Below are 13,375 nucleotides of genomic sequence, written 5' to 3'. Positions count from 1 at the left end.
GGGAGAGCAGAGTTCAGTGTCACGTGGGAGTGTAGGAGAGGTTTTCAGATCTCTCTGTCTGCTCCAATCTTGCAAGGTGAGCCAGTGACAACAGTGGGGTGGTGGGTCTGGCTGCAGGCAGAGCAAGATGGTAATCTAAGTATTTGTGCACTGGATGACTAAACAACAGGGAGGCGCATGTGGGCATGGGTGAGGCTGGTAATCAGCTGGCAGGACTGCAGGTTCAGGAACAGGATCAACGGAAAGATACAAGTCCACTAGGATGGGTAGTCCCTGCTATCTAGCCTGAGGGGTCAGAGTCCAGCAGTCCTAACAAAGCTGAAGAGCCAGGCTGGACCAGAGACAGCAAAGACCTAGGACATAGCAGCCACAGCTGTGAGAAACCTGGGGGGAGGGTGCTACACACAGATGTGGGGTATGGCAGCTCTTCCCCATCCACTGATCCCCAAATCATTTATATTTATCCTCTTTCTTCCAAAACCAAGTACTCAGCTGAGTGCGGTGGCTCATGCCTGTAATCCCAGGCACTTTGGGAGGCCAAAGCAGGCAGATTGCTTGAGCCCAGGAGTTTGAGACTAGCCTGGGCAACAAAGTGAGACACTGTTTCTACAAAAAACTACAAAAATTAGCCCGGTGTGGTGGCGTGCACCTGTTGTCCCAGCTACCCAGGAGGGTGAGCCCAGGAGATTGGGGCTGCAGGTGATTTGTGATTGTGTCACCACACTCCAGAATGGGTGACAGAGCACGACCCCGTCTCAACCTCCCCCGCAAAAAACAAAAAGAAGCCCCAAACCAAAACCAAACACTCCCCTACCCTACCTCGGGGAGTGGGGAAGGCTTCCAGGAAACTTAAGGAAAGAATGCCCAGGGTGGGAGGCAAATCTAATGACAGGTTAGAGATCTGGAGCATCAGACCCCCCTGAGGTTGAAATCCATCTATAGGTATTTACTAAGAAGCCGTTTAATTCAGGGCTCTCTGTGGGAGTCAATAAAATGTTCCCTAGGGCAACTCCATCTTAGCAGAGCAGCCTAAGTATTAAAGGAAACCCACAAGTCTCGCCTCTACCCTGTCTACCTCTTGGTGCTTAGAGCAGCAGAGATGAAGGCTGGGAGATGCTGTTTTATAGCAACTTTAATTTGGGACTCTTAACTGAGTGTGCCTTGAGGGTATTTAGCTTGCCTTAAACAGTGTCATTATCATCTTAGTGCTGGGAACAAAAGTCATTTCAGTGAATGCCTTCATCTTATGGCTGAAGACACCCAAAGCTTAGAAAGGTAGTGACTCCCAGTTATGATTTCCTAGCCAAGAGTAAAAATGTAAAATTGTGCTATCTAATCTTCTGGATCATTCACAGGATGAGAGAAGCTGGTATGACTTTTTTTTTTTTTTTTTTGAGACGGAGTCTCGCTCTGCTGCCCAGGCTGGAGTGCAGTGGCCGGATCTCAGCTCACTGCAAGCTCCGACTCCTGGGTTCACGCCATTCTCCTGCCTCAGCCTCCCGAGTAGCTGGGACTACAGGCACCCGCCACGTCGCCCGGCTAGTTTTTTGTATTTTTAGTAGAGACGGGGTTTCACCGTGTTAGCCAGGATGGTCTCGATCTCCTGACCTCGTGATCCGTCCGTCTCGGCCTCCCAAAGTGCTGGGATTACAGGCTTGAGCCACCGCGCCCGGCCGACTTGTTTATCCAAATATTTTTTCCACTCAAAAAGCTAGGCAAGATTTAGTTCTGAATTTGTTCTTTGGCCTTCTTAGTGTCTTCTACTGGAATCCTTCCCCCGACCTCAGTTGTATCTTGTGCTGCTACCCTCCCACTCTCTAAGCAAAACCTCCTCCTACAAAATAATCTGACACATTCACAGAAGAATATAAAAAACTGATGAGGATTAACAAGTTGTCTTTTCTTTTTTTTGAGACAGAGTCTCACTGTGTTGCCCAGACTGGAGTGCAGTGGCATGATCTTGGCTCACTGAAGCCTCCGCCTCCCGGGTTCAAGCTATTCTCCTGCCTCAGCCTCCCGAGTAGCTGAGAATACAGGTTCCCACCACTATGCCTGCTAATTTTTTGTATTTTTAGTAGAGACGCGGTTTCACCATGTTGGCCAGGCTGGTCTCGAACTCATGACCTCAGGTGATCCACTGTGCCTGGCCAACAAGTTGCCTTTTAACTGGGAACCAAACCTATAAGCCAAGAGTGATGAAGCTATCTACAATGGTAAAATTGTGGCCAACTGCAAGTGTTAATAGCTTACCTTGCAGGTCTGGGAGTTGAAAGCTGACAAGAGGGCTTTACAGTATACCTGAAACTCAAGGAAGAAAGTCAGTATGGTGCAGTGGAACATATATTGGAATGAGGTGATCTTGACTTTTTTTTTTTTTTGAGACAGAGTCTCGCTCTGTTGCCCAGGCTGGAGTGCAGTGGTGCCATTTCGTTCACTGCAACCTTTGCCTCCCAGGTTAAAGCAATTATCCCACCTCAGCCTCCAGAGCAGCTGGGATTACAGGTGCCTGCCACCACGCTCAGCTAATTTTTGTATTTTTAGTAGAGACAAGGTTTCACCATGTTGGCCAGGCTGGTCTCGAACTCCTGACCTCGTGATCCACTCGCCTTGGCCTCCCAAAGTGTTGGGATTACAGGTGTGAGCCAACGCGCTGGCCTGACTTTCTTAAACTTTAGCTGCATCACCTGAAAATGGGAATATTCAAATCTGCCTCAATTCCTTTGTAAGTGCCACAGCAGTATATGGAAACTAGATTCCTACTTTGCTCCATCCATCAGGGCTGGAGTGGGTCCTACTTCCCTTGCAGGCAGTCTGTTAACTTGATCCAAAGCAAAGTAGGGCCCAGGAGGGAGACTTCTCCTGAGGGTGACAGGCTTTTGCTAGAAGAGTTGTATGTCCTGTGATAGCAATAAAATTTTTTTTTTTGAGACAGGGTCTTGTTCTTTCACCCAGGCTGGAGTACAATGGTACTATCTTGGCTTACTGCAACCTCTGCCACCTGGGCTCAAGCGAGCCTGCCACCTCAGCCTCCTGAGTAACTGGGACTATAGATGTGCACCACCATACCTGGCTAATTTTTGTATTTTTTTGGTAGAGACAGGGTTTTACCATGTTGCCCAGGCTGGTCTTGAATTCCTGAACTCAAGCAATCTGCCTGACTTGGCCTCCCAAAGTGCTGGAATTACAGACGTGAGCCACCACACCTGGCCCTAATAAAATCTCATATACCCAGACTAGAGCAGATACCCTTATAGGGCTCATCTGCTTACTTTGTGGGCAGCTTGGATTCACTGTTTAAGTGGAGGTAAATGAACAACATACTTTGTTTTGTGTTTGTGAGATGGAAAATTATCGCCCAGGTTGGAGTGCAGTGGCACGATCTCAGCTCACTGCAACCTCTGCCTCCTGGGTTCAAGTGATTCTCCTGCCTCAGCCTCCAGAGCAGCTGGGATTACAGGTGTGTGCCACCATGCCTGCCTAATTTGTTTTCAGTACACTTTCATATGTAATATTATTTTCATTTTCATAAAAGCAAGTGAAAATTTGCCTTTAAGAAATGTTCCTTGCTGGGGGTGGTGGCTCACGCTTATAATCCCAGCACTTTGGGAGGCCAAGGCGGGTGGATGCTTGAGCTCAGGGGTTCCAGACCTGCCTGGGCAACATGGTGGTGCACGCCTGTGGTCCCAGCTACTCGGGAGGCTGAGATGGGAGGACTGCTTGAGCCCAGGAGGTTGAGGCTACAGTGAGCTGAGATTGTGCCACTGCACTCCAGCATGTGTGACAGAGCAAGACGCTGTTTCAAAAAACAAAACAAAAACAAAAAAACAACGGCCAGGCATGGTGGCTCATGCCTGTAATCCCAGCACTTTGGGAGGTCAAGGTAGGTGGATCACCTGAGGCCAGGAGTTCAAGACCAGCCTGGCCAAAAGGCAAAACCTCATCTCTACTAAAAATACAAAAATTATCCGGGCGTGGTGCCAGGTGCCTGTAGTCCTAGCTACTCAGGAGGCTGAGGTAGGAGAATTGCTTGAATCTGGGAGGTGGACGTTGCAGTGAGTCAAGATCGTGTGCCACTGCTTTCTAGCCTGAGGAATAGTGTAAGACTATGTCTAAAAAAAAAAAAAAAGAAACGTTCCCCATTTAATAGAGAGGAAAACTAAGGCTTGGAAAGAAGAGTCCTAATTCTTATTTGGGCTAATGTGAACTTGACCCTTGTAAAAAGAATATCTCAATCTACCACACTATTATCTTTTCATTGTTAAAAATTCAGGGATCAGGCCAGGTGTGCTGGCTCACACCTGTAATCCCAGCACTTTGGGAGGCCGAGTAGGGTGGATCACTTGAGGTCAGGAGTTCAAGACCAGCTTGGCCAACATGGTAAAACCCCGTCTCTACTAAAAATACAAAGGTTAGCAGGGCATGGTGGTGCATGCCTGTAATCTCAGCTACTTGGGAGGCTGAGGCAGGAGAATCGCTTAAAATCAGGAGGTGGAGGTTGCAGGTTGCAGTGAACTGAGTTCGTGCCACTGCACTCCAGCCTGTGCAACAGAGCAAGACATGGTCTGAAAAAAAAAAAGAAAATCCAGGCCTCTGGAATACCAAAATACCATATTCGCCTCCTCTCCATCCCTTTTCTGGCTCTCCTGACATTGCTTGTGTTTACTCTTCATTTATTTGATTATACACCACATCTATATGACTCATCAGAGCAAATGGCACCTGAGGGTAAGGGAGGAGGAAAGGATATGTGACCTTTGCCCTCTGGTCCCTCTCTTCTAGGAACACCTGTCCATTGAAGATTTCACTCAGGCCTTTGGGATGACTCCAGCTGCCTTCTCCGCTCTGCCTCGATGGAAGCAACAAAACCTGAAGAAAGAAAAAGGACTGTTTTGAGAAGAGGAGTTGTGGTTGTAAAGCAGTACCCTACCCTGACTGTGCGGTCTCATTTTCTCACCGATATTAGTCCTACACCAATTGAAGTGAAAATTTGCAGTTAAAGTTTGTGCCTATGAGCACAAACTTCTGTGGCAAATGCCACTTTTGTTTAATAATGTACCTATTCCTTCAGAAAGATGATTCCCCAAAAGGAGCCTATGGTCCTCATTTCAACTTCTAAGAAGGTCACTAGATTGTTTCTATCCTGAGGTATTGCATCATTTTTAATACTCCTGTTCTAGAGTTTTCTCTTCTTAGAAGAGCACAAACACTCCATGGAACATTAGAGTTCTGAGGCACTACCCTACCTAGCTTGTCGTCTATCATGACTCATTTTTATCTATGGCAGGTAGGCTGAAGCATTTTGCAGGTTTACATCTTCCCCAGAGTAACAGCTTTTCCTTTTCACATTTACTTTCCTTACTGCCTTACTCAGTGGGTAAGTTAAAGGGTTGAAGGAGAGTTGAATGGTCCATAAGACTATCCTCTTAGGAGGTTTCACAAATACCAAACAGTACCGTGAGGGCAGCACATCCATTGGGGCTAGGCTTGAGACCTAAAGGCAAGTAAAAAATGTATATGCTATTTCACTTCTTCTCCCAACCCTTAATAATAAGGCAAAGGAAGAGCCTAGTGAAGGCCAATGCTAGGTTTACAAACTTACCCAGAAGCCTCCACAAAGCTTCACAGGCTCCTCAGATGAAAATAACAATAATCAATGGGGACTACGGCCAAACACTGGTTTGCCATTCTGTTCCTTTTAAGAAGTAACAATGCTGCAAGGAAGTCCATGTCAGAAAGCCAACAGAAGGTGATTTCCACAACTTTGAACAGGTTGTTATAAGTATCAGCAAGAATGTGTCCTTTTCAGAAATAACAGTCAAATCAACAGAAGGTTAATAAAGGCTTTAATTTCATACACACAAAAAAACTCTATGCATAATTTAAAAATGAAACAAAAACAAACAAAAACCGTAAAGAATACAGAGGAACAGTTCTGCTAAAACACAGATAAAAGTGCCGCTCCATACAAAACATAAAGAATCAGAATCAGAAGTCACTCTGAACATAAAGAAAAAAAACCATCTCACAAATAATGTGGCCACAGCTGCCAGAAAACCTGGTAGTGGCTCAATTAGGCAAAGTGTACGAATCTCATTTTTGTTTTTCTCTCCTTAAATGTAAAGAAACAACAATGACAATAGGCCAGAGAAGTTAGGGAGGGAAGGATAAGCTCAAAGGGAGGGAAACCTGGGGACAAGAGGTGTGCACACCCACACGTGGTCTCACTCTTCACACAGGCCCACTATTTTTGAAGACCAGTTTCTGGAATCTGACTGGACAAATCTGGATGCTGGTCCAGACCCTCACCCTCTCTATTCTTATGCCAATGGATATACCTATACTTTGAACCTCTATACTTTTAAGAAAAGTCCAATGTTACAAAATCAAATGCTTATATTCAGCCTGGCACACTTTTTAAATAAAAACTCGATACACCTCAGACATATAGCACACATGGAGACAACTTACTATTGTGTGTAAGTATGATACAATGAATGAGACCTGCCTGAAGTCTAGTAATCAAAGCATGCCATAAGGTGAATGATTGTGGTGAAACACAGCAAAATAACTGTCACAAAACTTTCAAGGCCTAACAAACTAGAATTTTCCAATAAAATATATATATATTTTTCAGATGTTAATAAGACATATCAGTAGAGACAAAATTAGAATTTTGAAGTAATGCAATAAAAAGAGGAGGGCAGAAGTCTATTTAGTTTTTGCATACACTTGCAAGAGTGCAATACTCAGTATAAAGCAAAATGGGGAGGAAAAAGACATCCATTTTATTGGAACACTTTTATGTGACTTGCATCTGGTGTTGGGTTGTTGATTTTTCTAAACATCTCCTATATATACAAAATCCACATGTACTTGGAGATCCAGCTGTTTCCTCCCCGCCCCCCGCCCGTTTAAAACAAAAGACCACCTCGGGGGGTCAATTAAATTAAAAAGGCCCTCCACCCCCACAAAATGGGATAACGAAGAGTATCCACTGCAATCATTTCAGAGGACAGAGAAAGAAAATACTTTTATTTGCTTTAATATAACCTCTTTTCAGTAGACCACAAATGAGTTTACAAACTACTTTTTTTCTCTCTTTAATTTAGGTGTTTGCAGATAATTTTCATTATACAACTATATCCGTAGCTGTACACGTGTACAGTTACATAATGGTAACTATACACGATATAGAAGAATCAGTAAATTCATGGATTATTTTGCTGAGGTTTTAAAGCCTCTGTTTCAGAATTTTACACTTGATCAAGGAGAAAAATAAATGTGTAGTCTAACATTTGCTTTCTGGAGTTAATTAACTGATCTGTAAGTACCACTGCATATGTCTTAAAATGTAAACATATTTACATTTGTTGTATTTGTTATTGAGCCTTTAAAGATAGGCCCAGAATGAACAGACCATAGCAAGTAAACAAATAATTTTTAGAATCAAAGTATTAACAGAAGACCAATTCATGGATTTGCTTATTCTATCCTGCTGAGACAAAACTCCTGAGTGTGCACACACATGTGAATATATCCCTATGAAACAGTCTATCTTCTCATAGGCTTAAATTATAGTCATGGCTATTAAAGAAATTAACAGCATCCAGCTACATGCAACTTTCCAACCTTCAGTACTATTAGGGGATTAAAATAAACAAATATGTAGTTTATTTTTCTCTTAAAATTCCAACAAAGATCAAAATGCTGTATCTAGAACTAACTGCCATCAAGTTCCAATTCAATGTCATTTAAAGTAATGTAACCACACATTTGGTATTTTCAATAGGAAGGTTAATTAGGTATTGTGCAAACTGCCTGCAACGGAAGCACTCAGTCTTTATCTAACTTGTCCCTTCCTGGCCCCAACATGTTAACTGCCCTATCCCCAATTCTGGGCAAACTGATAACAATGTGCAAAAAATAATATATTATCTATTTATAATTTTAAAATATATACAGCCAGCTCAAAAAAAACAACAAGCCCCATCAACATAGTCCAGCTGAAATCTCCATTGGTAGTCAAAGAAATAGATTAAAGGAGTAAAGGAGAAGGCTGACAGGGCCACAAGAATGGACAGACATCAAGTAAAATTTGAGTCCCAAACATGCAAGTACATGAGCAGTGAGATAACTTACATATTCCCATAACCTATTTCAACAACTCCTGCCCAAGACATGAGATCAAATCAGGTTTCTGAGGTAAGTGTACTTCTAAACCACACACATATGAAAGCTATGAAAGCAATTCAAATGAGGCTGCTTCATGAGGCAATCTAGACTTATGGCATTATTTCTATTTTTCTCCATGTTTTAATGCAGCCTGCACTTTAAATCTTTCCCAATAATTTTTAACAGTGCCTCTCAAATGCAAAGACAGGTAAAATAATTAATAACCAGCCAAAGAATTTTATCACCACTTCACTCATTTATAAGAAAACCAATTATTTCCAAGCAAAATCAAACCAAACCAAAGAGTCTCCTGGTAGAAATGAAACAAAATTTTAAAGCTAGTTTTAAAACAAATATTTTCCTCTGCTCTAAACTACTATGGCATTTTCTACCACTCTACCATTTTGGAACATTCATTACAATAATGTATATAGGTAGATGGTAGGAGGCAAAACATTTATCAGTAGTTAAGCAAAACTGGTGAGGCCATATATAATTCAAAGAATCAAAACTTAGAATAGGTTACTATATTAGAATACATCCAAGTTCCAAGAGTAGGGCTGGAGCTCTCTCAAGGCAATCTTTCAGAAAATATGTTGCATCTTCTGTGATGATGATTTGTGTGTTTTTTTTTTCTTTTCTTTCTTTTTTTTTTTATGAGATGGAATCTCACTGTCACCCAGGCTGCAGTGCAATGATGTGATCTCGGCTCACTGCAACCTCTGCCTCCTGGGTTCAAGCGATTCTCTCAAGTGATGGTGGGTTTTTAAATGTTTTTTCCTTCTGAAAACCTGATGTGGTTTGTCCCTACCTCTGAGAACTAAAGAATAATCCCTTGTTTATAATAAAAGAAAAATCATGAAATAATACAACGATGGTTTCATTTTGCTACACTTAACTCTGTGTGATCCTAATGATATCTGGGCTCACAAAATTATTTTGTGGACAGAATTCCATCCTCAAAAGAATTCTTTATATGGTTTCATAAGCTGCTTAACCAAGCTGGTTATGTCAGCTAAGTGACTAGCATAGCGCTTAATGTTGCCACTCTACTTTGCCTCAACTCAGAGCAACTAAAAAGTAGATAAATATATTACGCACCTTTGTTATTTTTTAGTTCTTGGGATTACCTAAGCCAATCACATTTTAATTGCAATCCTATTTTAAGGGCAAAGCCAGATAGTAAATGGTTAAATGCCCAAGGTTTGTCCTATAGCTCAAGTACTTAATTTCATACTTGCAATAGGGCTTTTTTAGCTTTAGTGGTCCAGAATTTTAGCTTTATCAGAAGAACACTCTTCTTATCCTCCCTATATTTGAGCTTTATCAGAAGAACACTCTTCTTATCCTCCCTATATCTGAGAGAAAGAGATGCTAGCATTCTTCCTTATCCCTAAGTATTCCTGTTGCGGAGTCCCAATTGGAGAAATATCTTTCTACCTGTTTAAAGTTCTGGTTGCAATCCATTAGGGTAATGCTGCTCCATGGTAGAATGACAAAAAAAAGGAAAAAGATTCTATCTTTACCACCAAAATAATGATGATGATATATGATGAACATACTGTGTGAAGAAATCTCCTTAGAGAGAACAAAGTATATGAAGAATATCAAATGTGGGACTGTAACATATTCCAAAGCACCAACAATCCATTTCTTGGGACTGCATGTAAACAGCAAAGACATCACAAATTCATGAAATTTGCAGACAACAACAAAAAAACAGCTCCTCAAGTTAGGTGACAGCAATGCCCCTCTCTTGCAAAGAGAACAAAGTGTCATTAGTGTAACATGAAGAGCTGGCTTTCCAGTGAACTTTACTAATAAGGAAACACACACAAAAGGTTACAGACTTGAGTGAAACTACTCAAGGAACATAAAAGTTAAAAGCCAACTGATAAGTACATCTTCACACATTTCTCAGGTCAATGGACTCTTTGACACCTTCATTTCTTCTCCAAACTGTTGTGCTATTAATTTTGAGCAGGCATATTCTGGGGGCTCATCCTAACTCTTTAAGGCTCCATTCATCCTGTGTGTGTGTGTGTGTGTGTGTGTGTGTATACACACACACACACACACACACACAGAGATATATATTTACAACATGTATTCCTAAGACAAAAGGAAGTGCCACTCTTATAGGAGAAAAAGAGGATAATCAGCTATAGATGTGAGACCAAAGTTTCCATAAAATAGCATGGAGCATTCTATGTAACTCCAATTTTTGTCTTTTGGTTTGGCCCTGAGCTGTTTGTTGCTCCCGCATCAAGCAGAATTCCAAATTCTCCTTCAGCAGAGGAAAGGTGAGGTGGGCAGCAGTAAGAATATGCAGCGCACACTGCCAACCCAGGAGTTTGTTCCTCACGAGGCTTGACGGGTAGTCTTCCCCACTTCCATGCTAAGTGACTGAGAGTTCTTTTCTGTTTCCAGCAGCTCATCAAAGATCTCCCTTATGATAAAACAAGCAAAAAATAAAACAGGAAATTTAGTAAGTAGAAACAAGTAACAGGCAGGAGAAAAAGTAAAATAAAATTGATACAGATAAGGCCTTCACAATTCCATTTCATGCCTGTATTTTATTAAAAAAGCAGTTCACTCATTTGATCTTAACCCTTTGAATGCTAATTTTTAAGAATAGAGGGGAACTGACAATAGTTAGCTTTAATAAACATGCTAGGTAATTCCCATACATATAAATCAGATCTTCTAGCTGATAAAACTGGATGGCCAAAAAGATTTATGACAGGACATCTTCTATCATAAAACAAATTATCCAAACTTCCATACCTAGATACTACTGTGTAATGAGCAATTAATGCTGAGTTATGAGAGAAAATATTCTGGACTTACAGGGAAATATCGAGAGACAGACCCTAACCAAAGATAACAAAAACCAAAAATTTTCAACCAATCAACTGATGGGAACATTTTATCCTCAAAGGAAAAAAACCAAAAAAACAAAACAAACAAACAAACAACAAAGAAAAGAGTTCAGGTGATTTTTAACTCATTATTTGGCAAAGTTTCTTACTTGTGCATATAAAAGAAGATGTAGCCACTCCGATCTCGATCACTCTGCACGGCAGCCTCTTGGATTTTTGATACCTCCAGGTCATTGTAAGTAAACCACGCTTGCTTCTTAATGTCATACACATCACTAATATAATGACCTGAAACAAATAACATCTTAAAATCAAGGTTTTTAAAAACACACCGAAGCTGGGTGTGATGGCTCCCACCTGTAATCACAGCACTTTGGGAGGCTGAGGCAGGCGGATCACAAGGTCAGGAGTTTGAGACCAGCCTGACCAACATGGTGAAGCCCCATCTCTATTAAAAATACAAAAATTAGCCGGGCGTGCCAGGAGGCTGAGGCAGGAGAACTGTTTGAACCCAGGAGGTGGAGGTTGCAGTGAGCCGAGATAGCACCACTTGCACTACAGCCTGGGAGATAGAGCGAGACTCTGTCCCAAAAAATAAACAAATAAAAAATAAAAACACATTGAATTTATCTCAGGTGCAGGAAGTTTGAGAAAAAGAAAAAAAAACTTCCACATTATATCCTCAACACTGTGTCTAAAACCTATTGAAAAAACATACAGGCCAGGCACAGTGGCTCACTCCTGTAATCTCAGCACTTTGGGAGGCCAAGGCAGGAGGACTGCTTGAGGCCAGGAGTTTGAAACCAGCTTAGGCAACAAAGCAAGAACCTGTCCATACAAAAAATTAAAAAAAATTAGTCAGGTGTGGTGGCATGCACGTGTAGTCTCAGCTACTCAGCAGGCTGAGGCAGGAGGATCTCCTGAGCCCAGGAATTCAATGCTGCAATAAGCTAATGATGGTGCCACTGCACTCCAGCTTGGTGACAGAGTGAGACCCTGTCTCTTGGGAAAAAAAAAAAAAGCAAAGAAAAGAAGAAAAAAAAATTTTTATATACACAGAATTAAGGAGGCATATGCTACACTGGGACACCATTTTTGATTAATGTATTTTGTTCAGGGGAATTTAGGTCACTTACGAATAGAGAAATCAAAACAGTTACACCTATTAACACAATTCACACTGAGTGTGATCAAAGTAGATTTCAAAGATTTTCTTGAAAAACTTACACTTCATGAGCTGGGCGTGCGTGGTGGCTCACGTCCGTAATCCCAGCACTTTGGGAGGCCAAGGTGAGTGGATCTCTTGATCTCAGGAGTTCAAGACCAGCCTGGCCAACATGGTGAAACCCCATCTCTACTAAAAATGCAAAAATTAGCTGGGCTTGGTGGTGCATGCCTGTAATCCCAGCTACTTGGGAGGCTGAGACAGCAGAATCACTTGGACCCAGGAGGTGGAGGCTGCAGTGAGCTGAGATTGTGCCACTGCACTCCATCCTGGGTGACAGAGTGAGACTGGATCTCAAAAAAAAAAAAAAAAAAGAAAAGAAAAAAGAAAAACATACCTCACAAAGCTAGGTAAAGAGCAATGTAATAAGGAGCAAATGCTGACTAGTTCATTGATAAAATGCTGAAATCATGATGGCTATTCACCTGAAGAAGAAGTGCTACCAATGTGACTGACAACACTGATGAGCCGGTAGGAATGAGGCAGATTTCCTGTCTGGAAAACAGAAGTGGGTATAACTTTTAAGTTTTCATTTGAATAAAAGCAAAACACTGAATATAAATTTATTATTAAAGCTGACATGGCTAAGCTTCGGTGTGTGGCATAGTAAGGATCAATTAAAAAATCTGTTCATACCCTTTGACCCAAGAATTCCACCCCCAACTAAGAATTTATTCTAAGGAAATGAGTCAAAAGAAGAGTATATGTATTGAATTATTTACTGTGGCATTATCTAGTGAAAAGTTGGAACTAACAATATACCCAATAATAGCTGACTGGTTAGTATATCAATTCAATATAATAATATTCAGTGATATAAAAAAACTACATGGATCAGGAACATGTTAACCTTTTTTCCAAACCCATATGAATGCACACAGTAACTATAGCTCTATTAAAAACAGTTACATTAAGAGTTAGGCACTGGACAAGAGAACAAAAATATTAAAAAGAGTTGCTATGTTGCTGTAGGGATCAGAGTGAACTTTTATATTTTAAAAAATACGATTAAAATATTTTTGGTAAAATAAAGCAAAACTGGCCGGGCGCGATGGCTCAAGCCTGTAATCCCAGCACTTTGGGAGGCCGAGACGGG

General features: G+C 41.4%; 2 protein-coding genes across 2 annotated transcripts in view; one reads left to right on the top strand and one right to left on the bottom strand.

Moving 5' to 3' along the window:
* Positions 1-5,866, top strand: part of VIL1 (villin 1) — a 33,324-nt gene extending 27,458 nt beyond the window's left edge. Inside the window, exon 20 of the mRNA XM_011932265.1 lies at positions 4,780-5,866. Coding sequence (XP_011787655.1) covers positions 4,780-4,893 — 114 coding nt within the window. The 3' untranslated portion in view covers positions 4,894-5,866. The remainder of the gene's footprint in view (positions 1-4,779) is intronic.
* A 3,939-nt stretch (positions 5,867-9,805) lies between these two features.
* The window catches only part of USP37 (ubiquitin specific peptidase 37), a 108,274-nt gene continuing 104,704 nt past the window's right edge, over positions 9,806-13,375 (bottom strand). The window contains exons 21-23 of the mRNA XM_011932264.1: positions 12,705-12,774; positions 11,204-11,342; positions 9,806-10,621 (exon numbers count right to left, since the gene is read on the bottom strand). Of these exons, the coding sequence (XP_011787654.1) occupies positions 10,534-10,621; positions 11,204-11,342; positions 12,705-12,774 (297 nt within the window). The 3' untranslated portion in view covers positions 9,806-10,533. The remainder of the gene's footprint in view (positions 10,622-11,203; positions 11,343-12,704; positions 12,775-13,375) is intronic.

The sequence above is a fragment of the Colobus angolensis genome, unplaced genomic scaffold (genome assembly GCF_000951035.1).
Source record: "Colobus angolensis palliatus isolate OR3802 unplaced genomic scaffold, Cang.pa_1.0 Scaffold95, whole genome shotgun sequence".
NCBI lineage: Eukaryota > Metazoa > Chordata > Mammalia > Primates > Cercopithecidae > Colobus > Colobus angolensis.
This window is presented reverse-complemented; position numbering and strand designations above follow the sequence as displayed.